Source organism: Mangifera indica, chromosome 7, assembly GCF_011075055.1.
Source record: "Mangifera indica cultivar Alphonso chromosome 7, CATAS_Mindica_2.1, whole genome shotgun sequence".
NCBI lineage: Eukaryota > Viridiplantae > Streptophyta > Magnoliopsida > Sapindales > Anacardiaceae > Mangifera > Mangifera indica.
The window spans coordinates 12,140,891-12,168,109 of record NC_058143.1 but is presented as its reverse complement, the minus strand read 5'-3'; the positions used below and the strand labels follow the sequence as shown (position 1 = coordinate 12,168,109).

General features: G+C 32.0%; 2 protein-coding genes across 6 annotated transcripts; both read right to left on the bottom strand.

The window, feature by feature from the left end:
* Positions 1-6,486: 6,486 nt before the first annotated feature.
* LOC123220397 (FK506-binding protein 5-like) lies at positions 6,487-26,127 on the bottom strand. Of its 3 annotated transcripts, none has more exons than XM_044642607.1 (4): positions 26,042-26,127; positions 7,337-8,660; positions 6,919-7,055; positions 6,487-6,813 (listed from the first exon to the last, which is right to left on the bottom strand). In XM_044642607.1, the coding sequence occupies exons 2-4, from the start codon at positions 8,658-8,660 to the stop codon at positions 6,598-6,600; spliced, it is 1,677 nt and encodes a 558-aa protein (XP_044498542.1). In that variant the 5' UTR covers positions 26,042-26,127; the 3' UTR covers positions 6,487-6,597. The 3 variants fall into 3 exon arrangements, with proteins under 3 accessions (XP_044498542.1, XP_044498541.1, XP_044498543.1); XM_044642606.1 differs by lacking the exon at positions 26,042-26,127 and adding an exon at positions 9,165-9,311; XM_044642608.1 differs by lacking the exon at positions 26,042-26,127 and adding an exon at positions 9,165-9,316 and having other exon boundaries at positions 6,672-6,813; positions 6,936-7,055.
* LOC123220399 lies at positions 23,418-26,028 on the bottom strand. 3 transcript variants are annotated; one of them, XM_044642609.1, is made up of 3 exons: positions 24,247-26,019; positions 23,824-23,960; positions 23,418-23,720 (listed from the first exon to the last, which is right to left on the bottom strand). In XM_044642609.1, exons 1-3 carry the CDS (start codon positions 25,559-25,561, stop codon positions 23,505-23,507), a joined length of 1,668 nt encoding a protein of 555 aa, XP_044498544.1. In that variant the 5' UTR covers positions 25,562-26,019; the 3' UTR covers positions 23,418-23,504. The 3 variants fall into 3 exon arrangements, with proteins under 3 accessions (XP_044498544.1, XP_044498545.1, XP_044498546.1); XM_044642610.1 differs by having other exon boundaries at positions 23,575-23,720; positions 23,841-23,960; positions 24,247-26,021; XM_044642611.1 differs by lacking the exon at positions 23,418-23,720 and having other exon boundaries at positions 23,868-23,960; positions 24,182-26,028.
* Positions 26,128-27,219: the final 1,092 nt, after the last annotated feature.

The following is a 27,219-nucleotide window of genomic DNA, read 5'->3' as shown; positions in this document are numbered from 1 at the left end:
TGTCCCTTAGTTTTTGGAGTATAACTCTCTGTCTTTTTTACATTTAATGCATCGCACGTGTAACGTATGATTTTTTGAATTTGATTGGTCGTGACCAATGAAGTCCTTAGGAGTCCAACACTTCTACCACAAAAAATTCTTATGGAAACCGAAAGAGCTCACACTTTTCCTTATGGTTAATGTCGTTATGATCAACGAGTGCAACTAATAGTGTGTAATCACTATAATAGGCAGGTGAAGTAGGACTTGTAATTATTCAACCCATTGCTTCTTGAAGTTTCTTTGTCTGTCTCTATTGTCCTCTTACTCATTTTTGTTTTATCTTAGGGGTGCTAGTTGAAGCATTCAAGCCAGTGTTCTATAAGGCAGCGTTGGAGCTCTTTATCAGTAGATGTTTCTTAGACATCTTGCGAAAGTGTGCTAAGGACTCGACTTGTAGTTCTATCCAAAACTCGATGTATTGGTGAACTTCGCCTAGAATCAATGCTTTTTAATTGATTTCTCTAGGTGTAGGTAACTTTTGAGAGTTCAAGATTGAAGTGTTCTAGGTAATAATGTCATGGGCTTAGGCTGAGAGTCGTGACAGGGCTTTGGGCAGCTACGAGTGATTAGAATGAGTGTGCATAGTCATTAGGTTTGTGGATATAATATTTGTAATTAGGAGTGGTCTAGCCATAGGGCGTACGTAATGTTACTGTGGTAGCGCATTAAAAAGGGGACTAGGTCAACTCTACACAAATTGGTTAGGAGTTAGAGCTGTTCCCTTGATAAGTCCAAGGCAAGACGAAACGAGTAACCTTAAGCCAAAATTCACCCTAAGACAAGACTGATCTTCAAGACGACACATTATGGATGCCACACAGGCAAGTCAGGAAAATTCAGCCTATGATATTTGGTATCAGAGCCAAACCATTGCCAATGCTGCGGTAGCAAAAAGAGATCCCTTCACGTAAATTACAAGTGGTGACAGACTGGCCGTTTTACGTGGGATAGGCAGAAATCCTAGATTTAATAAGCAAATGCCAAGAATACATCATGCCATAGCGAGCGGGTGCACTAGGTGAAAGACGGGGGTCTTCCAAGGTGTCGTGAGGAAATTGGCATGAGAAGGTACGTCATGCTTGACAAGGGGTAGGGCATCCCTTTAGCCAAAATGGGGGACATTCATCGCATGATCATTTGATACGACCAGTGGGAGACTAGGGGTATTTTGTGAGCTGAGTGGAGCAAGAAGGCATGCTTCATTTTGAGTAGGGAGTTTGTTTCAGGCTCAAGTTGGGAGTCGTGACAAGACTTTGGGCAACTACGAGTGATGATGTGTTTAAGAGTGAGTGTGTATGGTCATTTGGTTTGTGGATGCAATATTTGTAGTTATGAGTGCTCTAATTATGAGGCGTGCATAATGTTGTTGTGGTAGTGCATTGAATAGGGGACTAGGCTAACCCAACACAAACTAGTCGAGAGTTGGAGCTGCTTCCCTGATGAGTCTAAGGCAAGATGAAACCAGTGACCTTAAGCCAAAATGTGGACGCATGCAAGATTGATCCTTGAGACGACACATCAGAGATGCTATACAGGTGGGTCGAAAAAATTCAGCCTGTGATAATAAGACTTTAATTTTTTGCCTTTCTCTTGCCATGCTATCCCTGGGTGATTGATTGACGTGAAAAATCTCCTATTTGTCTAGAATTCCTTGAAGAATTATATGGATAGTTGTTTCCAAGAAGTTATGGAATCAACAAGTAGCTTATTGAACCTTTTTTTGCTTCTTTAGTGAGCATGACTGCTAGACAACAACATTTGGCTAGGTCAAAGACTTGGTGGAGCTTCATAGGTCACTGAAAGAATCTAAATTTTGTAGGTTATATGTTCCGTTGAATATAACTATGGGATGGGTTTTAACGTTATTAGGTAGAGGTGCATGACACACTAACAAGGAGAATATAGATTCTCTAAGTTTGATATTTGGTTCATTGGCTTGAAACACCAGAACTTTAAGTGTTCATTCAAGCTTGTGTAGCAAGACTTCTGTTTGATTACATTTGGCCACCTTTTCCAGAGAAACTCATCAAACATTTAAGTGGTCACACATATTTGACTTTTGAGCTTGGCAATTTGGGTTGCTCTATAAGTTTAAGGTGTTCTTGAGAAAAAGTACTCTAATTTGCTTTAGTAGTTTGAACATTTAGGGCCTTCTTTAATCTATTTTTCCATGGGGAGCCATTGGAGAAGTATTTTTGATTGGAATGGTTGGAAGGAAAAATATGTGATGGAATCAAAAGAGCTTTTAGAGGCATTTTCTCTAGCACCAATTGTTAACAAGTGAAATTTCTTCAGGAGTATGCAAGATCAGTGGTATGACTCTGTAGAAGAGATTACAAATGAAATTTGCAATTTGTGAAAAGAAAGAACATTAGATATGATAGGGGAAATTGAATGGTCATAGAATCCTAAAAAGTTAGAAGTTGACGATATCTTGTAACGATAGGGGATCTGATTGATTAGATAATGAAACTACCAAGTTCCATCATTTTTATTCTTTTTAAATAAATGGGCTTCTACGCGTGTTTTTTATTTGACATATGGGTAGATAACGTGTCTATATGTTGCATAATGTTCGTATAGATATTCGCTAAGCAATGATTAGACATCTCTACAATGTACAACATGGTATATTATAAGAGATCCACCCTTTCTATTAATTCCTATGAATTAAACCAAAAATTGAAAAGGGTACTCAATGCTAGGAATGAATTGAAAAAATTATTGATTCCACAACTTTTTCTTTTTCTCTTTTTTTTTTTTTTAAGAATGAATCTTTTTATCCAAAAAAAAAAAAAAGGCTCTCCAAATCTATTGTAGGAACCAAAAAAAGTAGTATTTGATAAGAATGATATAATAGTGTCATGTATATAAAAATAGATAATAATCTAATACATATTAATAAAATGAATAGTATTACATATTAAAACAAACTTTACTAATTTATTTATACAATTTGACGTGACATTATAGGATTGAATAATTTTGAGGTAAGAAAAAAAAATATTTACATCACCTAATTACATATTGCAATATTAGAGTTTATGTGTAAGTTAGTAATATTTGTTTGTATATATAGTTTTATTCTTAAGAAAAAATTAAAAATTTTAAGCATGGTTTCATGATATTTAACATTTGAGCAACTTTATTTAGTATCAAACTCAAGAGGTTAAGGGGGATTATGTAACATCCACATTTACATCTCAAGGTTAATTTTGTCATTTTATGTTTATTTGCAATCAAGGTTAAATATGGCATAAGTTAAGAAATTGTTCAAGTATAAAAAATTGGATTTTTAAATTGATAAATGGTTGTGTATAAAGAGTGTACGTTTGTTCAATTGATATCATGTCAGATAAGTGAATAATACGTCATGTATGAAATTTTCTAAGTGGTGCACAACCCTACATGGTGAAGTGAACACCTATTGTTTCGGCAACAATGAAAAGTGAAGAATCAACGTCAAACTTTGTCATTCGAAAATCAAATAAGAGATGTAATTTCTTAGTTATTGCTATTTAGTTGGTGTAAACAATGGTTATGTGAATATGTAATATGGATATAATGTTGGAATTTGCTAAAGTGCAATTTTGATGTTATGTGAATGATGTTTGTTGCAAGGTAGGGCACGACTAAGATTGAGATGTATGGAATTGCATGATAAATTGATGAAATTGTTATGTAGGATTATATGATCTTTAATTTGTTCAAACAATAGATAATTTGTAAAACCGGTGAGTAATGATTTAGAGTGAATCGGGAGTATAAATAGTACTATATGCATAAATAATTATATGTCACTATGTGATTTAACAGTTGAAAATTAAAAATAAAACAATAATCAATCACATGGTGATATATAGGTATTTATGCACAAAATTATACATATAATTTTATTATTAGGAGTTTTATGTCATGTTCTTAATTTAACGAATATGTTACGGTAGTATGAGAACTATACATAAGAGACTCGTTTTGTGATTCTTGATCTAAATATTTTGTCAAGTTTTATAATGTTTATCACTATAGAAATATGTTATATGTCGTGGTAGAGAATATATTTGAAAAAGTTTAGTATAGATTTAAGATAGAAACAATAGGAGAATAACATTACAGTTGTTAATCACAACCATTGAGAACAAACATGATGGTGACATGTATTATATTTTATCAATCATACGTTTTGTGCATAAAGACATGCACATTTGCACACTTAATAGGTTAGAAGTTCCAATGATCGGTGAACAATTTTATGGAGCAAATATACGTTTGTCCGTGACACATAAGATAGGTCGATCGTGTAGAAAGAGTATATAATCATTCACAAAAAGAAAAAGATAAATACCCCTATGTTTCACGAATGACACAAGCATGTAAGTTCATGCATAGGATATACACGTCCGTAGATAGGGTTACGACTTGAACTGCCCATGAATCAGGAAGTCATGCATGAGACAAATATGTACAATCATACATAGGTGAAAAGGATTACTGCAATGCGAGATCAATGAGCATAAAACCGATATGAGGGTATTTTAGGCATTGCAATATTTATGATTTGAGATGTATTTTCAAAACAATTTTATGTTATGTTGAATTTTACTACACACGTTCCATGTTGATTGTCAATGTTTTATGATCTGACACCTTTGTACATTTCCACTGAGTTTTTTATTTATGAACGGAAATTTTGTAATTTTGCAAGTCAAAGTTTTAATATTCTTTAAATAAATTATAGTAACAATTCTTTCCAAAGGGCAATAATTGTGGAGGAGCATCATAGGTCTAAAATTTAGTATACGTAAAATATTAATATAATTCCTAAAAATTATATTAACCCTTGTAGATTTTATTATTTCTTTATTTTTAAATTTTATTCATGGATTTTTCGTATTAAAATTACACTGAAAAAAGTGTGTATGCAGGTAATTTAATATCCTGAGAGTTATATTATGGAATTGAATTTTTAGTGACAGATTTTAATCCAAGATTACAGTGATTAAAGGTGTTAATACTCAACTCCATACACTTAACAATCATAATAAATTTTAATAAAAAAATATAATGATAAAATATGATTAATGATATCATATTATCATAGAAAATTTTAATAAAAAATTATAATGATGAAAAATATAAGCCAATAACTCTATCTTCATATTATCAAAATCAAATTTGTGATGAATTTACATTATATTAAAATTAAACTTAAGGGAGTTTTTTTTTTATTTAATTAATACTTTTGGGCCCAAAGACTTGCTCCCACGTAAGGTATAAAATCCCATCGTCCCACCCTTTAATTTTAAAAAATTTAAACACCGATTTATAAATTATTTTTTAATTAAAAATTTCCGTTAGAATTAGGAATAGAGTCATCATTTGCTAAAAAATAAAGTTTTATTATATTTTTTCCCAGATTTAAAAATATTATAATTTTCCCCACCCAAAGTTTCTAAGTTTTGAAAAGTGGCCATTCCACCCCCTCCCCCAACCAAACTAGCGGTTTTTTTCTCTTCCTTTCTTTAGCCACCAGCAACTTTCTCTTCTTTCTTTGTCACCGACAAAGGAAGACTTACAAGCCAAGATACCAATGACGACAAACGAAGGCGAAGAATCTTTATCTTTTTTGAATCAGTGCTGAACAACGTTAATCAGCTTCATTTTTCATCTATTTAGTTTTAGGGGGAGATGAATCGATAAATGGAAGCTTCATTTGAAGCTGATTCTTATCGTCCGATGAGATTCAATGAAGACAAAGATTCAACACCTTCGTTGTTCATCGGACGTCAGCGTTTCGATTTGTAAGTCTTCCTTTGTTGGTGGCAGATAAAGAAGGGAAAGTTGCTAGTGTTATAAGATGGTGGCCGTAGGAAGGAAGAGGAAAAAACCCTAGATTTGGAGGGGGAATGACCACTTTTCAAAAGTTGAAAACTTTAAATTGGGGGGAATATGATATTTTTTAACTCAGGAAAGAAAATAAAATAAAATAAAATATTAATTTTTTTAGTAAATAACAGTTTTACCTTTAATCTTAACTAGTATTTTTAACAAAAAATGACTTATTAATGAGTTTTTGAGTTTTTGAAAGTTAAAAAGTGAGACCCTAGGATTTCATCGTAGCTTGGTGGGAATAAGTCTTTTGGTCATGCTTTTGTTTATGAATTATACCCTTGTAAATTTACATATTTTCATTTTTTAAAAAATCAAAACTTGTATATTTTTAAACATATTCACCCATTAAATCTATTTAATTTTCAAATAAAAAACTATGTCATTAAGTGTTATTTTATCTTTAAGTTAAAACTATCTAATAATATATTACTTTTTTATATATCATTTTTATACACAAAATTGTGCATATATAAGTACTCTTAATAAAAATATATAAAAGTTATATGGATAAGATTTATGATGCTTTCTAAACAAACAAAAAGACAAATCCACTGATATTAAAATGATAATTCTGAAATTAGACGGCAAGAGTCAGATTTCCCTATATTATTTGCACCTTAAACATCAACTTAAAACTAGAAAAAAAAAAAAAGTAAATATCTTCTACTTGACTCCAACAATACACATGAGAAACCTGAGCTTTTCAGTAACTTCAATAAGATCAGAAGGGTCCTTAAACGAGGCTGGAGGCTCAACTCCAGTGAACAAATACAGTCTCTTCAACTCCTCAATGCATGTGCCCTGTGGCGCTGCTTTGTATCCAACTATCAGCCGCATTGCCTCCATAAGTTCCCGGATTTTCTCCTCACTGTACACCTCCTGAAACATGCAACAATTGCATAGCTTTATTTCATTCCACTGAAGTTTCAAAGTTTCCAAGGTGCGGAAAAACAAATACAAGTATACAAATTGCAATTTTCTAACCTTACTGGAAGCCATACCATTGTCTTCCTGTGAGCAAATTGCAGCATCGTTGCACTTGCGCTCTCCTGAACAAACAGGAAGCGCCATATAATCAACTGTCTCAGGATTTCCATAGGTACTTGAAGAGTGTTCATTTTCTGCAGATGCGTCAATAGATATGCACACATGAACTCAGATTACTGGAAAGGAAACATATAAAAAAGAACTAGAGCAATGCTAATTATACAAATTTTACGCATGTTAAGTATATAAAATAAGTATATAGATGATTTATTATAGAGTGATTGAATACTACTTTATCTTTTAATTTAAAATCATTCAATCATATAGTAATGCATTATCAGTATACTCACTTTGTGTCTTCAAAGTATATACATTGAATGAACTAATAGCTGCTGGTCAGATTCTATAGCTTTACCTCTAAAGGTGTTGTAATCTGCATATGAATGGGCAACTGCATTTCTATTTTGAAACAAATCAAACCCACTTTCATCAGCAATTTCTCTTACATCTGCATTTGAAGATGTCACATTTTCCTTCTCCCTATTCAATTGGACATTTTGTACTACATCCTTAGCAACATTATCATCTCCTCCTCCCTGCAACATTAAAGGCTTGTTTAAAACGGGTTTTTCCTCTTCTTCTTTGACACTACAGACATCAGTAGTTCCAACGACTTCGCCCTCTTTGGGAATCACATCCGCCTTTGGCACATCCTCGTCGTCGTTCTTTTCTACCTTTGTAAGAGGGTTATTGCTAATTCTACCTTCCATTGGCATTTCCATTTCTTCAACATTCTTATTAACTTGCCGGTGTTCCTCCACTGCCTTTCGGGATAATTTCTCTACACTCTGGTTGTTCTTCTCTCCATTATCAGCCATACCCTCCTCCCTGATTTTTTCAAGTAATCCACTTGTTTCTTTCACCGATTCTTCATCTTCCTTAACTTCATTACTCTTACATAGTTCCACAACAATGTCTGTCACTTTAAATGGTGCTACCATATCTTCAATGGCTTCGCCGCTTTTCTCATCTCCTTCAATATCAACAACAACAGCAGCCACATCATCAACTGGCATATGATCTGGGCTTTCCACAATCACAGGCTCTTCCTCTTCCTCTTCTCCATCTCCTTCAATTCTCACCTCAACTTCTAATTTCTTAGGTTCTTCCTCGTTTTCATCTTCATACTCTTCAACAGCTTCTTCATACCCATTTTCCTCCACTATCTCAATTTCATCTTTTCTAATAACTCCATGATTTGCCACATCAATACAACGATCATTGTCATTCTCCTCTAATTCAATCCTCATCGCAACTGTTTCTCGTGTATCCTCCAACATCTCTTCTTCTTCCTTCTCCATATCAACAGCTGCTCTATGCCACCCATCTTCTTCTTCACCATGATCATCATCCTCAACAACATCTGTATACGACACTTGTCCATAATCCAAAAGAAATGGAGGGGGTTTAGACCCCGGAAGCAGGATACTCATAAGCTTATTAGTGCAAGCATAGCTCGCCAACAACAGCCCATACGGAACCGAACAAGCGAACCCAAGAAAGGAGATAACCACAAGAGGAGGAACTATCACAGGAGCCGAAGACATCACAAATCCTGTCACCAAAATATTCCTTCCCACTGTTAAGCCCTTGCACAAGATCCAGCGAACTTTTCCTCTGTTTTCCTCGGATGAGGATTCTTCAGTACTCCCCTCCATGGCCGAGTATGGATCTTCCATCTATATACATTTACAAAAAATACTTGTGGTGAGATACAAACACAAAGGATTATTGTCTTAACATTTATCTTCAAAAAGATTCTTCGCACAAGAGTTTAGAAAGAAATTTTAGGATCAATGATGTGGAAGATTACTGTGATTATTGTGTACCATATTTTCTTCGAGACACTCGAAATAAAGATCAACACCAGGGAAAATTTTAAATTTCTACAAGCTAACAATGACACACAAAAAGTTGAGGAAATGAATAAGAAAATTAGAATTCATTAAGCAAATTTACAGATAATCAAAAAATATTTTTGTACTGTGATTAGAGATAACAATGAAGATTAATTATTCATACAGATCAAGGGGGTTTCTAAATGATTAGGAACTTTCTCTGCAAATTCAAGTATGTTGCAGTGGAAAGAACTGAGAAAAAATAAAATTAAGAGGAAGAAATTAAATTTTCAAATAGCATATTAATGTTCCCATAAACACAAAGAAAAAACATAAAAAGTTTACCTGAATATACAGTAGAATGAACAAATCTAATTAGCTTATAAGTAGGCCCGGTGTCATCATGACGAACAAAATATTAGGCATTTAGTTTGAGCAAGAAAGAAAGTTTTTTAGGCTGTGCAGGTTCAAATTAGCTAGGGTTTATGGAGAAGAGTTTGCATGAAGAAGACACGCGTTGGAAAGACGGGAGTGGCATTTGGAAAGGTAAGATGAGGCCAGGATCATAAGGTTAAACAAATGCATGCAAGCTGCAGCGCATGCAGAAGAAGCTCAGTGATGATCCCAAGGCTCCGCACATCAACGTGGTTGCTGATGACTTCATTTGTCGCCTTCTCATATATATATATATATATATATATATATAAATGATGTGATCTACATTTGAAAATTAAAAAATAAAATAATTCAAACAATCATATTACTAAGAAAACAGTCAACTCTTTAATTACTGTATTTCGTAGAGCCAAACAATTTAATTAAATATAATGTTAACTTCACCTTTAACTTTAAGATAAAAATCCTAAAATCCCCCAGTTGTAACAACCATTTTCTTTTAATTGAGAAACTCACATCTAAAATCTCATGTAGAAAACATAAATTCAAACAAGAAGAATCGTATTGAGTTGTTTTTTTCCATAATGAAAGGATCATTTTACATACAATTAAATTAGGGGAAATTGAAATTTTTACTCTATCTTTTTATTGTGTATACAAATATACTGGTCATCTCAAAACTTAAACAAAAATATCATAAGAGTATTTTATTTTCCTAAAATATCCTTATTAATGTAACTTATGCAAAAAGAGAGAATATTACATTTCTCTTTTTCCTTAGTCTTCTAGTGAGGAAGAGACAAAAATTATTAAATTTATTTAGAGAATTAATATTTGTTACAGAAATTTCACAGTAAAATTATCCACATTCAAGTCAGTATGTTATGTGTTTTCTTTATGAACAATTAAAAATCAAATAATGTATGGTAGATTCATGTTTATGAATTCAAATGAAATTTAATTTTATTATGATTTCATATTGTTAAATTATTTAATGTTGTTATTTTATATTGTTTTTATTATTTAAAATTGTTATAATATTGTATTAATGATTATAAAATATAAAATTTTAAATCTGAAAAAATTTTAAACGAAAAACGGGTTGACGTCGCCAACCCCTTGGCAGCAACGCTAAGGGGTTGGCGACGCCAACACCCACTAGTTTATATTTTTTGAATTCTCTTTCATGTAGTAGGGCCATATAAGTTAAAATATTTGAAAATCACTTTATTTTACTTCTAAATTTTCGCAGTGGGCTTAGGGGTGCAAGTAAGGAAGAATCCAAAAATCTTTAAATTCAGTGGGGCTCACTACAAGAAAGAGAACTGAATTCAAAAAACATAAAACCAGTGGGAGTTGATATTGCCAACCCCTTGGCGTTGCCGCCAAGGGTTGGCGTTAATGCCAAGGGGTTGGCGACGCCAACCCGTTCTTTATTTGAAAATTTTTTAGATTTAAATTTATATATTTTCTAATCATTAATATAATATTAAATAATATTATAACAACTTTAAACAATAAAAATAACATGAAATAACAGTATTAAACAATCTAACAAAATGAAATCATAACAAAATTAAATTTCACATGAGCTCATGAAGAAAACACATAACATACAAGTTTTATTATTCAATCACATGTCTTCTTTGCTAAAAATTTTTTTTTCCATACTGTAGATATTCCTTCCTCACTAGAAGGCTGAGGAAAAAAAGAGATATGGTATTCTCTTTTTCTGTATGAGTTATATCAATGAATGTATTTTAGGAAAATGTAATACTGTTGTGGTATTTTTGTTTAAGCTTTAAAATGAGTGGTATATATGTATACACGGTAAAAAAAATGGGTAAAAATTTCAATTTCCCTTAAATTAGTTTAGAATTTGTTGCTTGCATTTGGGGGCTACACCACATAGGATTTAAATAGACAATGAAGCCACTACTTATCCACAAGGAGGTGTTAGGAATGTTTGTGCTAGCCTATGTATTCAGTTGAGTCATTTTCTACCTTTCTAAGGGGCTTATTGCTTATTCTACCTTCCATTGACATTTCCATTTCTGCAACATTCTTGTTAGCTTACTGGTGTTCCTCCTCTGCCTCTCTGGATAATTTCTCTACACTCTGCTTGTTCTTCTCTCCATTATCACTTATACCCTACTCCCTGATTTTTTAAAGTAATGCCCTTGTCTCTTTCACTAATCCCTCATCTTCATTGACTTCATTACTCTTGCATAGTTTCGCAGCAGTGTCTGTCATTTCAAATGGTGCTACCATATTTTCAATGGTGCCGCCACTTTTCTCATCTCCCTCAATATCAACAACAACAACAACCACATCTTCAACTTGCATATGATCCGAGCTTTGTACAATCGCAGACTCTTCCTTTTCTTCAACTCCTTCAATTCTCACCTTAACTTCTAATTTCATTGGTTCTTCCTCAATTTCATCTTGATGCTTTGCCTCATCAATATAATGATCATTGTCATTCTCAACTAACGTAATCCTCATCTCAACTGTTTCCCTTGTATCCTCCAACATCTCTTCTTCTTCCTTCTCCATATCAACACCTCCTTTACGCCACTTATCTTCTTCTTCACCGTACTCATCATCCTCAACAACTTCATCTGTGTATGACACTTGTCCATAATCTAAAAGAAAAGAAGGGGGTTTAGCTCCCGAAAGCAACATACTCATGAGCTTATTAGTGCAAGCATAACTCGCCAACAATAGCCCATACGGGACCGAACAAGCAAACCCTAGAAAGGAGATAACCACAAGAGTAGGAACTACCGCAGGAGCAGAAGACATCACAAAACCTGTCACTAAAATTTTCTTTCCTACTGTTTGTCACCTTCTTATATATATATATAAAATTTACTCGGTGTCAAACAAGACCAGTCTCCTTCAATAAAACAGTCTACCACCCAGTTTACCTCATTTGAATTTAACTTTTAAGTTTATATTGTGTGTTTAAATTTTGAATCCATAATTGTGTCATTGTATATATATATACATGGGCAATCTACTATAAATGGTTGTGGAAAATCAAAAGAAAATACAGAAAGTTTTCATCACTCTCTATTACTCTATTTTCCATCTCTAATTCATTTTCAAAAATTGTTCTGTCATCTTTTATTTAATCACCACTCATTCTAACTATAGGCTATTGGCACAAGCCACTGTTAGTCTTTTTTTTTTTTTTGGTTCTGATCGTTTGTTTATGGTCTATCATTCTTCCACGACCCAACCAAATTCAAATGGCCTCCCCAGTTTCTTTGACCCAAACAAATTCCGTCTCTCCTTCAACACCACTAAACTTACTGCCACCAAAATTATTGTCAACTGCTGCTTTCGCACATTGTCTTCCCACCAGTTCAAAACACCAGCTAATAGGATTATTTAAAATTTAATACAAATTAAATCTTTCACACAAATAATTAATCAAAAGTAATCACACAATTAATTTTAACAATGTTCTCAAATATAAGCAATAAATATAAAATTAAGAGTAAGAGGGAAAAAGGCTCAAGATTTATAATGATTTGAAATTTTCTCTTTTAAGCTTTTTACAACTACTTTTTTAAGCAATCGATTTAAAGTTTTATTTGAAAAGATAACGTCCCTTTAAAATTGTTCTCTGGGATTTCGCCTAAACACTCTAGTTGATTTAGGATTGCATCCAATACAATAGTTTATCTGAAATTTTGTCCAATAAAGATAAAATAAAAAAAAATATTGAGTAAAAATGTCTTACAAAGGATGATAAAAAATTAAGCATAAGTGTTTCTCTCAAATAAGTGAGTTGTAAGCTTTGGAGAGAATTTTGGAGGAGAAAAATAATATATAATTTTACATATATATTCTGTAACATATTTCAACTCATAGAGGTTTTGATTTATAATATTGGATGGAAGAAATAGTTGATATCACCATTGGATTTGGAGAAGCATCTGTTGATATGTGAAAATGACATGTTTCTAATAATATATGGGTGTACCTGCCATTTTTAATTTCAAATAGACCTTTGAATAGTCAAATTTTCCTTGTTTTTCATGAATAAATGAGCATGCAATTTCGTGTAAACAGGCGTTCATAGTTGTATCTGATTAATTCTTGAAAATGACAAACATTGTGAACAAAGACATGCTACCTATGAACGGTTGTACATTGCACTTTGGCGGGCATTCATTCGATGCTTGAGCCTAGGTGTACATTAATACATGTGGGTGTACATTTGCCTGAAGGTGTCGAAGTCTTAGTGCTAGACATTATAGAATTGTTATGAGGTGGTATTGTGAGTACACATTCTCTACACTGTTTATAGTAAGACACCATACTTGCTTACAATAGAGTTCAGTTGAGATATAATTTGGTGTTATGGGACAAAGAGACAACTCACATGACTAAGATACCAAATCCCTATATTCGCTATAGTCTGATTAGCCTAGTATTTAGTTTCAATTACAGTTTCCAAATACATATATTTTCACCAAGTAAAGTATGGTTCCTCAATGACCAAACATGACATAATATAATCCGAAAGTTAAGATTTGTAGCCTAAACATTTTTTAGAGTTCAGTATGAGCACGAAGATAGGACCTACCATCATCTAATTGGAGTTCATGAGTTTTATTACATGTTTGATTGCATGTTTTGAATTAAATGCATGCTTGCATCTTGAGCCTTAACTAAACCTGACTTGTCTTAGCTTTCACCCAACTACTGCTCTTATGCCTTACTAAACTTATTTCTTTGGCATGTGGGATACTACTGCATATTTGGGATCTCTGTACTGTCAATTAAGGTGACCTATAAATTATAAAACTAAATCCTTTTCCTTTTTCTTTAATCTACTTTACATGCTTGGGTATGTGTCTATGGACACACAAAGGTATGTCCTTTTGCTTACTCACACACAACCAACCTCCCCGTGGCCTTTTCCCATGTATTATTTTTCATTATACACTAGCGTGTGCTCTTATTGACATGGGTGTGTGCCTATCCAGATATTTAATACAATTTCTTTTCTAAAACATATCTCAACTACACTGTTTTATAAGGGTATTATAGTCTTTCTCTCTCACATAGTCGTGCTAAGACTACCACAGGTAATCTATGTGTCCTAGTTGACCACTAACTGGTCAACGATACCCAATGATCGTTAAAATGCCAAAAACGTAAGCTAAATTCTAAGCTTAGCGCACAAAATCATGTGTCCCATATCGCATGACCATGTGGCAAGCCCAGAATGTAGAAAACGTTTGATCTGTGACCTAATCCGGTCTTTACAAACACTTCCTATTTTTCCAACAATCTAACATCTTACTAGTTTGATCTTTATGCCCAATAGTTAAACTATAAAATGTGTTTTATACTAATTATCATAAAAAAACACTAACAGGTCTTACTCATCTCTAATTCGCAAGAGATGAAGTGCATAAATAGGCTATTTTCTCTATAGATTTCCTCTCACCATGCCATCAAAAAGCGATTGTCAAAGCAGTTGCACAAAAGCTAGATGATCAATCTCAAAATCCCTCATTCTTTTTAGAAAGTTCGTGCGTTTAGGGATAAGAATAAAAATCCCTAAAACACAATAAACGTGCCTTCTAAAAATTAAAACCGCATTCAACATACATGAGAATGTACCTAGGGCATACGATCATGCGTTACTAAATTTGAAAATTATGTGAAATCATCTTATTCGACTGATATGACAACAACACATGGGGTTTGGCCTCACTATACTCGGTTGTGTCATTAAAAACTTATACTTTGATTACTAAATCACATTAAATCATTAATACATTAATCAAACTCATATATAAAGACTATCTTGCCCTCGAGACTTACTTGTGAGTGTTATGATTCCTCTCTTTCATTGGAATTGCATCCTCAAAATTCACTCAGAACAATTCGGGATGCTTCTCTCTCATAATTTACTCTATCTCCCAAGTAGTTTCCTCGACCTTATGATTCCTCGAAAACAACTTGACCAAGGAAATCTAGTGGTTTCTCAACTATTTGATCCTCTTATCAAGGATCTAAACAAGTCTCTCCTTATAACTCGAATCCTCAGACAACTACATCTCTTTAGTCCTCAACATATGAGAAAGATCACCAATATACTTACATAGCAATGAAACATGGAATACAATTTATGCTTATCGGTAATGCAAGTCTATAAGTTACCTTGTCGACCTACTCCACAATCTCGTATGGGTTGATATACCTGGGAGCCAACTTACCCTTTCTCCTAAACCTTATCATGTGCTTGAAAAGGGTTACTCTAATAAACATTCTATCCCCTAAACTAAACTCTAGGTCTCAGTTTCTCTAATCAATATAATTTTTCAGTTGATCTTGAGTCTACTTCCTCATTTGTCTAATTAGCTCCTCAATCATTTTCTGAGTCAACTCTGGTCCAAGAGACTAAACCAAGACATATCTCTCACCTAACTCATCCCAATGCCCACAATGTACCAAACTACCAACACCTAAGAAAAGACTAAAAATTGATGCTCTCCCTAAGGTAGTTTGCCCAATATATCTAATCTTTAGGAGTTTTGTAACCTATAGAAAGTTTAACAACTAAACTTAGAACCAAATATGAAAATTTGTACATAAAAGTATTCTTTCAATTGAAAATAACGATAGCAAAATCAAGATTAAAAAGCTAGTATTAATTCTATTAAGAACAAAAAATAAAGAAAAATACATCCTCAAAATTACTTCATAATTAAAAATCAAACACTATTAAGCATTGTTAAAACAAGAACAAGAAAAAGAAAGTAGCACTACTTGTCAAAAAGAACAATTTCTTAAGCATCAAAGAAGTAGTTGTTCATCAACAAATGTAATTTACCTTCTATCTTCATTTATCTGGCAAGATAAACTCAACAATCTTAGTTTCATCTCGCATCTTCATGAAATTAAAAAGAAATAAAAAAATTAATCATACTGCTAACAATTAAATAAAAAATAAGTTTAAAGAGTATGCAATAGTAGCAAGTAATTGACTACTTGATCTTAATTTTTAATATTATAAAGTGCTTTAATCCAATTAGCTTCATACTTAAGTATATTGACTGTTTTTGGTGATAGGGATTGCTCTACTACCAACACTGAATATCCTTTCGGAGGCCACTATTGAAACAGGAATAGAGAAGAAATGACTGCCATTTGTGAAAGTATTCTTTATTTATACTGATGGTCCCTTTACTAGTAAAATGCATTAAAGTTTCTTGAGTTGAAATCCTCAGGTATCTTTACACCCCGTTTTTTAAAATATGTTTCCAACTCAGACTTCATAATTTCTTATGAATGTGTTCTCTATCTATGCTCCTTCAAATGCAGCCAACTATATCTAAGCTCATAATGCCTACTCTAAGAAGATCAAGAGCTTGATGTTTTGCCTACAAATTTCAAATGCCACAAATGAATACATATTTCATATTAGAACTTAGGATATGTTATAAAGTTCCATTAATGACAATGATTTAATATACCTGATGTAGTTGATGGTGCTTGTTAGGTCCTTGGTTGATATTGTGAAGGTACAAAAACAATAGATGGATTTTCAAATGACATCATGTCAACATATTCATTGTATAACTTTTCTAAAATTCTTTTAATATTTTCTATCTCCATAAAGGTATTTTCTTCATTATATAGAATAGGAAATACCAAAGTAATCATAAAAAATTTTATCCTGAATTAATCACAAACCAAAAGAACAAGTCATAGACATTTTCTTTGTATACATATATATTACAATAAACACAATCAATTTTAACTTCATTATTAAGGGTCTATAGTGCTAGCAATCACCATAAGGAAATTCACTTCACCACAATACTTATTAAACTATCATTCACACTAACATTATTCACTATGATAGTTTGCACCTATCAATAAAATTAATGAATGTTAATGAAATTATGTACAATAAAATTATACATACATATTCTTATAAACAGTTCTTAAAGTTGAATTTACCTTATTCTCAATCCTCTAACCCTTTGAACACTCAAATATTGTCATTGTATGTCATTTCCTCTCTTAGGCAGATGTAAGTATACAAAATTTATAATTCGTTTATTTAAGGACCACGACTAGTCCACTCAATGTGTTGTTATTACCATATACTCAATATTTTGAGTATCCGACTTCCAAAGATTAGTAATAGTATTGATCCTTTTAGTCTCCTTAAAAGTCTCCTCTAACCTCATATAATTTGTGTGATAAACCCTAATGCAATCATTTTTTACTTGTTTCCTTCCAACTTTTTCATAAAGAGGTTGAAGAATGCGACAAAAATTAATAAAGTAAGGACGCGCAACTATGTAAATGACACTTTGGGTATCATAATTAGGTGAGCCAATGCCTCTTGAACATGAAACACCAACACCATAATTATTGCATTAGTTAATATAACTAATTTCATGCCAATTTTATAGTAACAATAAAGTTATTAAATTAAATCACACTTACCTTGGAATGCTCATAATTCATGTTTGTCTTCATTACAATCGGGGTAGAAAATCAATCAAAGAACCCTAAGTTTGAAGGCTGAAAACCCAATATGGTTTGTCCTCCCACGACAAGATACTTCCCCATCGCTTTCTTCCTATTAACACATTAAGTCATATGTTATGTCAAATGGGTAGTGGCCCTAGTATTTTGCAACTTTAACTTTGTTTGCAATACTTGCGTACAACATATTTAACATCTCTAACAATAACAAACATCTTCTCTGAATGCACTCCCAAACCCCCTAAATAACAAATAAATCACATATTATCCAATCAACTTTAAAATTTATCATTTAAACCCTATCTTTAATTGGAAAAAAATAAAACCCTATCTCTAACTAATCTCAAATTCGTAATCACACTTATTATAATTGATATAAGGGTTATAATCGTACTGAAATCACACCGAAATGATGCGATGCTATTGAAATTACACCATATTAGTGAAATTTCGATTGAATTCACATAATTCCGATGTGATTCTAGCTAATATTAGATTGACATGGCAATGTGATTTCAAATGAAATTGCACCAAAATAATGCGATTTTGGTAAAATTGCACTATTTCAATCATCGCTGATGACTGTTATAGGTTTTAAAGTTTAATGTTTTTAATATAGGTGAAAATATATTTAATAAAATTTGAGGTAAAAATATCATTACTATTGGCCAAACAATGTAACAACAAGCTCCCATCCTTACAACCCTAAATATCCAACAAATTACATTTTATCCAACTGACTTTAAAATTTATCATTTAAACTCTATCTTTAATTGGAAAAAATTAGAACTTTAACTCTAACTCTAATCAGTCTCAAATTTATAATCACATCGATTACAATTGAAATTAAGATTATAATCGTATCATAATCACATTGGAATCACATCAGAATAGTGCAATTCCATTGAAATCACACTATTCGAATGTAATTTCATCAAAATCACATCAGAATGGTGTTAAACCATATGGGTGCACTTTTGATTGGATTCGCATCATTCCAATGAAATTTTAACTAAAATTGCACCAACATGCCCGATATAATTTCAATTAAAATCGCTTTGAAATAGTCAGTTTTAATGGAAATGCACTATTCTAGTCATCATCAATGATTGTTTTAGATTTATTTATTTTTTAATAAAAAACATGGGTGAAAATATATATAATAAAGTTTGAGTGTGTGAGTGTCTATATATTTGTCTTTTCAATGATTTTATCCTAAAAATCAAATAATTTTTCTAACAATGTTTGATAGAAGGTGGAAAGATATCATTTTCAACTTAAAGATTAATTTGGCTAGGGACAATAACTTGACCCTAAAAATAGGGCTCCCATCATGTATGTGAGGAGGCGATTCCTCGACATAAGTAAGAATGAGGATGGGGCCGAAGACAAAAACAATCCCTAAAAATGGTGATAAGGAAAAATATGTCTCCATACCCGTCTCATACCCTTGTCTCCTCATACTTATTTCCAAAAATGTAATTTTCAAAAGTATTCATTGCACTTTTAATTATTTAGAAGAGGGGATGATGACGAGGTGGGTAAGGGGAGGGGATGAGCAGAAAATTATTCCTTAACGGATAAGGAATAGGGATGCTTTGTAATCCTCGTAACAAAAACGAAGATGTGTCCCGCCTTAGGGAGACGAGGACGAGGATAGTCATCGCTACCCCTTCCCTTTCCATTGTCATCTCTACATTTGGCATCACATTTTCCTAATCCTCCTATCATTGAGTAAGGCAAGTGTGCAAGAATATTACTTTATAAATAATATGTCATTAAGAGTATAATCTGTGTGCTTGGTTTTTACTACCTACTTAAAATTTGCAATAAATTCATTTCCATATTTTCTTAAAACTTATTTTTTTTTAAATTTAAATAGCGTAGTATCTATTAATTTACTATTTAAACAAAAAATTACTAATAAATTGTTTGGATTCAATAGGAAAATAAATGATAAATAATGTGAAAGTTTTAAACAATCTGTTGCTTACAAACTTACATGTGACCTTATATATTAGACAAATCATTTTTTAATAAGTTAATGTTATCCCTAATTATAAATCTTCAAATCAAATTGAAACACACAAGTTCGTTTGAAAATTTTAAAGTTTAATATTATTCTTTTAATTTATACCCTTAAAAACATTTTATTTATGATTTTGTATCCCTATTTTTTAGGCATTATAATAAATGTTTTTAGATTCAGATCGGGTCTTGACCCAACCAAAAAGCCTATAGCTAGGTTGATTACTCTGATAAATGATGTTATTATTACATAATTAAAATTATATATATATATTAGAAATATATTTATTGAACATACAAAACAGTTTGATCAGGTTTCAATGTGATTGATTAAATTTTAATTAAAAATAAATTTAACCATTATGATAAATGATATGTCAATTATAATAAATCGTTACATCAATTTATTAGAAGTTCTTTATATATAACAAATAATAATATTAATCATAATTTTAATAGAAGAATGAGAGCCATATTTTATGAAGTTGAACTTCTAGGCAAACATAGATTTTTTTTTGAAAATTCATGAATAAATTGTATTCAATGACAAAAAAAAAAAATGTTACCTTAAAATGCACGTTTCACATCATATTTTCCTAATCCTTATACAGTCAAGCAAGGTAAGTGTACAAAAATGTTACCTTATAAATAATACGTCATTAAGACTATAATCTGTGTCGCAGATTTTTCTTACCTACTTAAAATTTGCATTAAATTCATTTCCTTATTTTCTTAAAACGTATTTTTTTAAATTTAAATAGCAGAGTATTTATTAATTTACCATTTTAATAAAAAATTACTAATAAATCATTTGGATTTCAATATGAAAATAAATGATAAATAATGTGAAATTTTTAAACAAATTATTCTTTACAAACTTACAAGTAACCTTATATATTAGACAATCATTTTTTGATCAGTTAATTTTATCCAAAATTTTAAATCATCATATCAAATTTAAACATATAAGTTTCTTTGATAATTTTTAAATATAATATTATTCTTTTAATTTATACCCTTAAAAACATTATGTAGCACATCATCTATGGTTAGACATTATAATCAATATTTTAAAATTCATATTAGGTCTTGATCCGATAAAAAAACTTATTTGTTGGTTGTTTGGTCTGATTGATGACGTTATCATTACATATTTAAAATTTTATATATAGTAGAAATATATTTATTGAAAATGCAAGATAGTTTGATTAGGTTTTAATGTGATCAATTGAATTTGAATAAAAAACAAACTAAGCCGTTATGATAGATGATATTCAATTATAACAAATTGTTGCATTAGTTTATAAGGAATTCTTTGTACATACCTAATAATAAATAATAATATTAATCATAATTTTCATAAAAGAATGAGAGCCATGTTTATTAATTTGAACTTCAGGATAATTTTTCAGGGTTGAAAGCTTCCTTGTAAACACATCTTTTTCTAAAAATTCATGAATAAATTGTCTAAAAAAAATAATGTTTTATTCAAATTAAAAATTGAGAATTCAATACAACATTCAATATTATTCAACTAGCTACTTTAACTCGATACAATATAACTTTTCGGTGTCCATATAATTGGAATGAAGGTCAACTCGATTAAGAAGCCAAGTTCATTGTCATGTCATTCCATTAATCTTCTTCTCCTTTAGAAGTTACTCAACGCTTTTTGATCACCCGATTTGCTTTGCTCGCCAATCCTAAAAAGGTAAAAATTGACGCCATATGATTTTGATGGTCGATGGCTTCTGGTGAGTTACTAATCTGACTATGATGAAACTTTTGGTATGTTTCTTCATTACTCTCACTGGAATTGACTTGAGAATGGTCTTCTTGGAGAAGATGGAGACTAAAGTTCCATAGATCTTGAAGAACAAAGAAATTGTAATTGTTTGGATGTTAATAGGTAACATAGGGCTTCAATTTATAGGAGAGTTAGAGTGATAAGGTTATGGTAAGTCATCCAAGATGCATTTTTGGGAAATGATTTGCTAGTGATAATCCGCCATAAAATGTGGTAGAACTCCATAGTAGAATAGTTGATTTGATCAAACTTTATATTATGATTCTATTTTGGTTCTAAACTAATTTTTAAAATAACCATTTGGAAGCTACTCTAACACCTAACGTAACATTAAAACAATGTTGGTCAAAATTAATTGGAGCATTTATTAATTAATATTATCTAACATTGCTGATAATATTATTGTCGAAGAATAAAAAATTATATCTTAAACCATAAGCCCTAACATCTAGAACATTGTTGGAACAATGCTCACCTAAATTAGTCGAACAAATTAGTATCTAACGATATGGACATCTATCGAAAAATAATATTTGACATCAACACAAATTTTATCTTGAAGACGATACATTATTATTATCTTGTGATTAATGTCATTCATATTGTTTGTATTGTTGAATGTATTAAACTTCCCTATTAGATGATCACTTCTATTTTTGACACAAATAATTGATAATTTCTAAAAGTGAAACTAGTTCAAATCGGTTTAGAGCCGCTTTTTTTTGGCATGGCCCATGAGGGCATGGTCGCAAAATTACGAGCCATGTCAGGGGCTTTAGGCTACAACCCATGGACTAATCCAACCTAATATATAAAAAATAATTAATATTTGATTAAAAAATATAATATAGAAGGTCAACTCACAAAAACACATGGGCAGACTTACAAAAGGCCTCACAAAGACACTATTCAAGTTACTCCCTATCAATTTGTCAAAGTCAGTAGTTAGTTTTATAGTCAAAGATTATTTATATCAATTTATCTAAATATTATAATATAGTGTAATTAAATTTCATTTTGTCACCAAAGGTTTAAAATGTTACTATTATATCCATATTTGACTGAATTGTAAACAATATTTTGAAGGTGTACATGCATTTTTTAAAACTTTCTAGGGGCTTATGGATATTTTTCCTATCTTACCTCAAAATTATCATATTCACCCCTATATATATTTTGAAAATATAAGTATAACCCTAATAGTTGTGTTATGACATTTACACCTCTAATAAGTTAGGTTTTGTGAAGTTCTTTGTGGGTATAATTGTCATTTGAAACTACTAAAGATATATTGATATTTTAAAACTTTTAAAAGCACCCCTAAAATTTTTGAATTTTCAAAATCCCCTACAAATTATTTAACACCCTTAATATTGTTAAAATTATATTCGAACCCCCAAACATATGATTTTACATTGTTAATACCCCCATCTATACTTGTGATTTTTTCATTTCAATTGAAATTAAAATAAATTAGGATGCCAAAGTTATTAAATAAAATTTTGGGGTAAAACATTACTCAACTTGAGAGCTTTTTTGTTTTTTCAACAATTTTAGAAAAAATTATTGATTCTTTAACAAATTCAACAAATGGGTAAAATATTGGTTTTTTCAAATTTTAAAATTGGAAATATATCAGTTCATCGAATCTTGGGTGGGAAATAGTCATTTAGCCATATGAAAATAATCAACAATATGATATTTCATGTACGTTGGGATGTGATTTTAGTGACATTGGCTCCTCGTTAGTTATTAATCTAATTGGAATAAGTTGTTAAAAACCCTTACAAATTTCATTAAAACCCTAAATATTTCAAATATTATGATTTTTGAAATTAGAGGGGCAAGAGTAAATTTCTCTATATTATTTGCATCTTAAACATCAACTTTAAACTATAGAAGAACAAAAAAGTAAGTATCTTCTACTTGACTCCGACAATTGACATGAGAAGCCTGAGCTTTTCAGTAACTTCAACAAGATCAGAAGGGTTCTTAAACGAGGCTGGAGGCTCAACTCCACACAACAAATACAGTCTCTTCAACTCCTCAATGCATGTGCCCTGCGACGCTACTTTGTATCCAACTATCAGCCGCATCGCCTCCATAAGTTCCCAGATTTTCTCCTCACTGTACACCTCCTGAAACATACAACAATTACATAGCTTTATTTCATTCCACTAAGTTTCAAAGTTTCCAAGGTGTGGAAAACAAATACAAGTATACAAATTGCAATTTTCTAACCTTACTGGAAGCCATACCATTGTCTTTCTGTGAGCAAATTGCAGCATCGTTGCACTTGCGTTCTCCTGAACAAACAGGAAGCGCCATATAATCAACTGTCTCAGGATTTCCACAGGTACTTGAAGAGTGTTCATTTTCTGCGGATGCGTCAATGGAGTATACACACATGAACTCAGATTACTGGAAAGGAAACTTATAAAAAAGAACTAGAGCAATGCTAATTATACAAACTTTACACACTTTTAAGTTCATAAGATAGGTATACATATGATAATGTTTTATGGCGTGATTGAGTATTACTTTATTTTTAAATTTAAAATTATCTAATCATATGATGACATATCATCACTATACCCACTTTGTGTCTTCAAAGTGAATACTTTGAATGAACTAATAGCTGCTGGTCAGATTCTATAGCTTTACCTCCAATGGTGTTGTCATCTGCATTTGAATGGGCAGCTGCATTTCTATTATCAAACCCACTTTCATCAGCAATTTCTCTTACATCTGGATTTGAAGAGGTCACATTTTCCTTCTCCCCATTCAATTGAACATTTTGTACTACATCCTTACCAACATTATCATCTCCTCCTCCCTGCAACATAAAAGGCTTGTTTAAAACTGGTTTTTCCCCCTCTTCTTCGACACTACAGACATCTGTAGTTCCAACCATTTTGCCCCCTTTGGGAATCACATCCGCCTTTGGCACATCCTCCCCGTCGTTCTTTTCTACCTTTGTAACAGGGTTATTGCTAATTCTACCTTCCATTGGCATTTCCATTTCTTCAACATTCTTATTAACTTGCCGGTTTTCCTCCACTGCCTTTCCGGATAATTTCTCTACACTCTGGTTGTTCTCTCCATTATCAGCGATACTCTCCTCCCTGATTTTTTGAGGTAATCCACTTGTTTCTTTCACCAATTCTTCATCTTCCTTAACTTCATTACTCTTACATAGTTCCACAACAATGTCTGTCACTTTAAATTGTGCTGCCATATCTTCAATGGCTCCGCCGCTTTTCTCATCTCCTTCAATATCAACAACAACAGCAGCCACATCATCAACTGGCATATGATCTGGGCTTTCCACAATCGCAGGCTCTTCCTCTTCCTTTTCTCCATCTCCTTCAATTCTCACCTCAACTTCTAATTTCTTAGGTTCTTCCTCATTTTCATCTTCAAACTCTTCAACTGCTTCTTCATACCCATTTTCCTCCACTATCTCAATTTCATCTTTTCTAATAACTCCATGATTTGCCACATCAATACAACGATCATTGCCATTCTCCTCTAATTCAATCCTCATCTCAACTGTTTCCCGTGTATTCTCCAACATCTCTTCTTCTTCCTTCTCCATATCAACAGCTCCTCTACGCCACCCATCTTCTTCTGCACCATGATCATTATCCTCAACAACTTCATCTGTATACGACACTTGTCCATAATCCAAAAGAAATGGAGGGGGTTTAGACCCCGGAAGCAGCATACTCATAAGCTTATTAGTGCAAGCATAGCCCGCCAACAACAGCCCATACGGAACCGAACAAGCGAACCCAAGAAAGGAGATAACCACAAGAGGAGGAACTATCACAGGAGCGGAAGACATCACAAATCCTGTCACCAAAATATTCCTTCCCACTGTTAAGCCCTTCCACAAGATCCAGCGAACTTTTCCTCTGTTTTCCTCTGATGAGTATTCTTCAGTACTCCCCTCCATGGCCGAGTTTGGATCTTCCATCTATATACATTTACAAAAAATACTTGTTGCGAGATACAAGCACAAAGGATTATTATCTTAACATTTGTCTTAAAAAAGATTCTTCGCACAAGAGTTTAGAAAGAAATTTTAGGATCAATGATGTGGAAGATTACTGTGATTATTGTGTACCATATTTTCTTCGAGACACTCGAAATAAAGATCAACACTAGGGAAAATTTTAAATTTCTACAAGCTAACAATGACACACAAAAAGTTGAGGAAATGAATAAGAAATTAGAATTCATTAAGCAAATTTACAGATAATCAAAAAATATTTTTGTACTGTGATTAGAGATACTGATCAAGGGGGTTTCTAAATGGTTAGGAACTTTCTCTGCAAATTCAAGTATGTTACAGAGGAAAGAACTGAGACAAAATAAAATTAAGAGGAAGAAATTAAATTTCCAAATAGCATATTAATGTTCCCATAAAAACAAAGAAAAAACATTTAAAGTTTACCTGAATATACAGTAGAATGAACAATCTAATTAGTTTATAAATAGGCCTGGTGTTATGACGAACAAAATATTAGGAATTTAGTTTGAGCAAGAAAGAGAGAGTTTTTTAGGCTGTGCAGGTTCAAATTAGCTCGGGTTTATGGAGAAGAGTTTGCATGAAGAGGACACGCGTCGGAAAGGGGGAAGTGGCATTTGGAAAGGTAAGATGAGATGAGGACCATAAGGTTAGACAAATGCATGCAAGCTGCAGCGCATGCAGAAGAAGCTTAGTGATGATCCCAAGGCACCGCACTTCAACGTGGTTGCTGATGACTTCATTTGTCACCTTCTCATATATATATATATATATATATACACACGCGCGCGCGCATATTTAATTTACCCAGAATCTTTTATCCAGATTTAGTGAGTTATGTCAAACCCATAGTTTATACTGATCATATGAAAGGCCTTGAGATAAAGTTTGCGGGTTGATTTAATATAGTTTGTAAAAAATTATTAAAAAATAATAAATATTAAAATATTTGAAAATATTATATAAATTATAAAATTCAGTGAACCGATTCATAAAAGCATATAGATTACCCCACAAAACCACAACCTGTGAGGTCTTGAGCTATGTAACAGATCTTAAGATTTTTGTGGGTCACCTCAACTGTAAGAATCACATTGTGGCCTGACACAGTCTTTAAAAACGATAAAACGCATCGAAAACTAGCTCAATTCGGCTTGCCCTGACACAACCCAGTGCCACCTCTAGTTAGAGCAAAATCAAACTTTGGGTTTAATTGGGGAAAATTAACCCAAAAAAAATATTTATACAAAAATATGAAAAATTTTATTATAAAGGAAATTTTTTTTAATTTTAAATAGATGAAAATTTTAGTCAGAATAGAAAAAAATAAAATTCCAAAATGCAGTATTTATTTTAATTATGTGTTCTATATTTTGAAAATTAAAAAATAAAAATAATTCAAGTAATCATATTACTAAGAAAACAATCAACTCTTTAATTATTATATTTCTTAGAGCCAAACAATTTAATTAAATATAATTTGAACTTCCCCTTTAACTTTAAAATAAAGATCCTAATAAAATCCCCCAGTTGTAAGAACCATTTTCTTTTAATTGAGAAACTCATATCCAAAATCTCACGTAAAAAACATAAATTCAAACAAG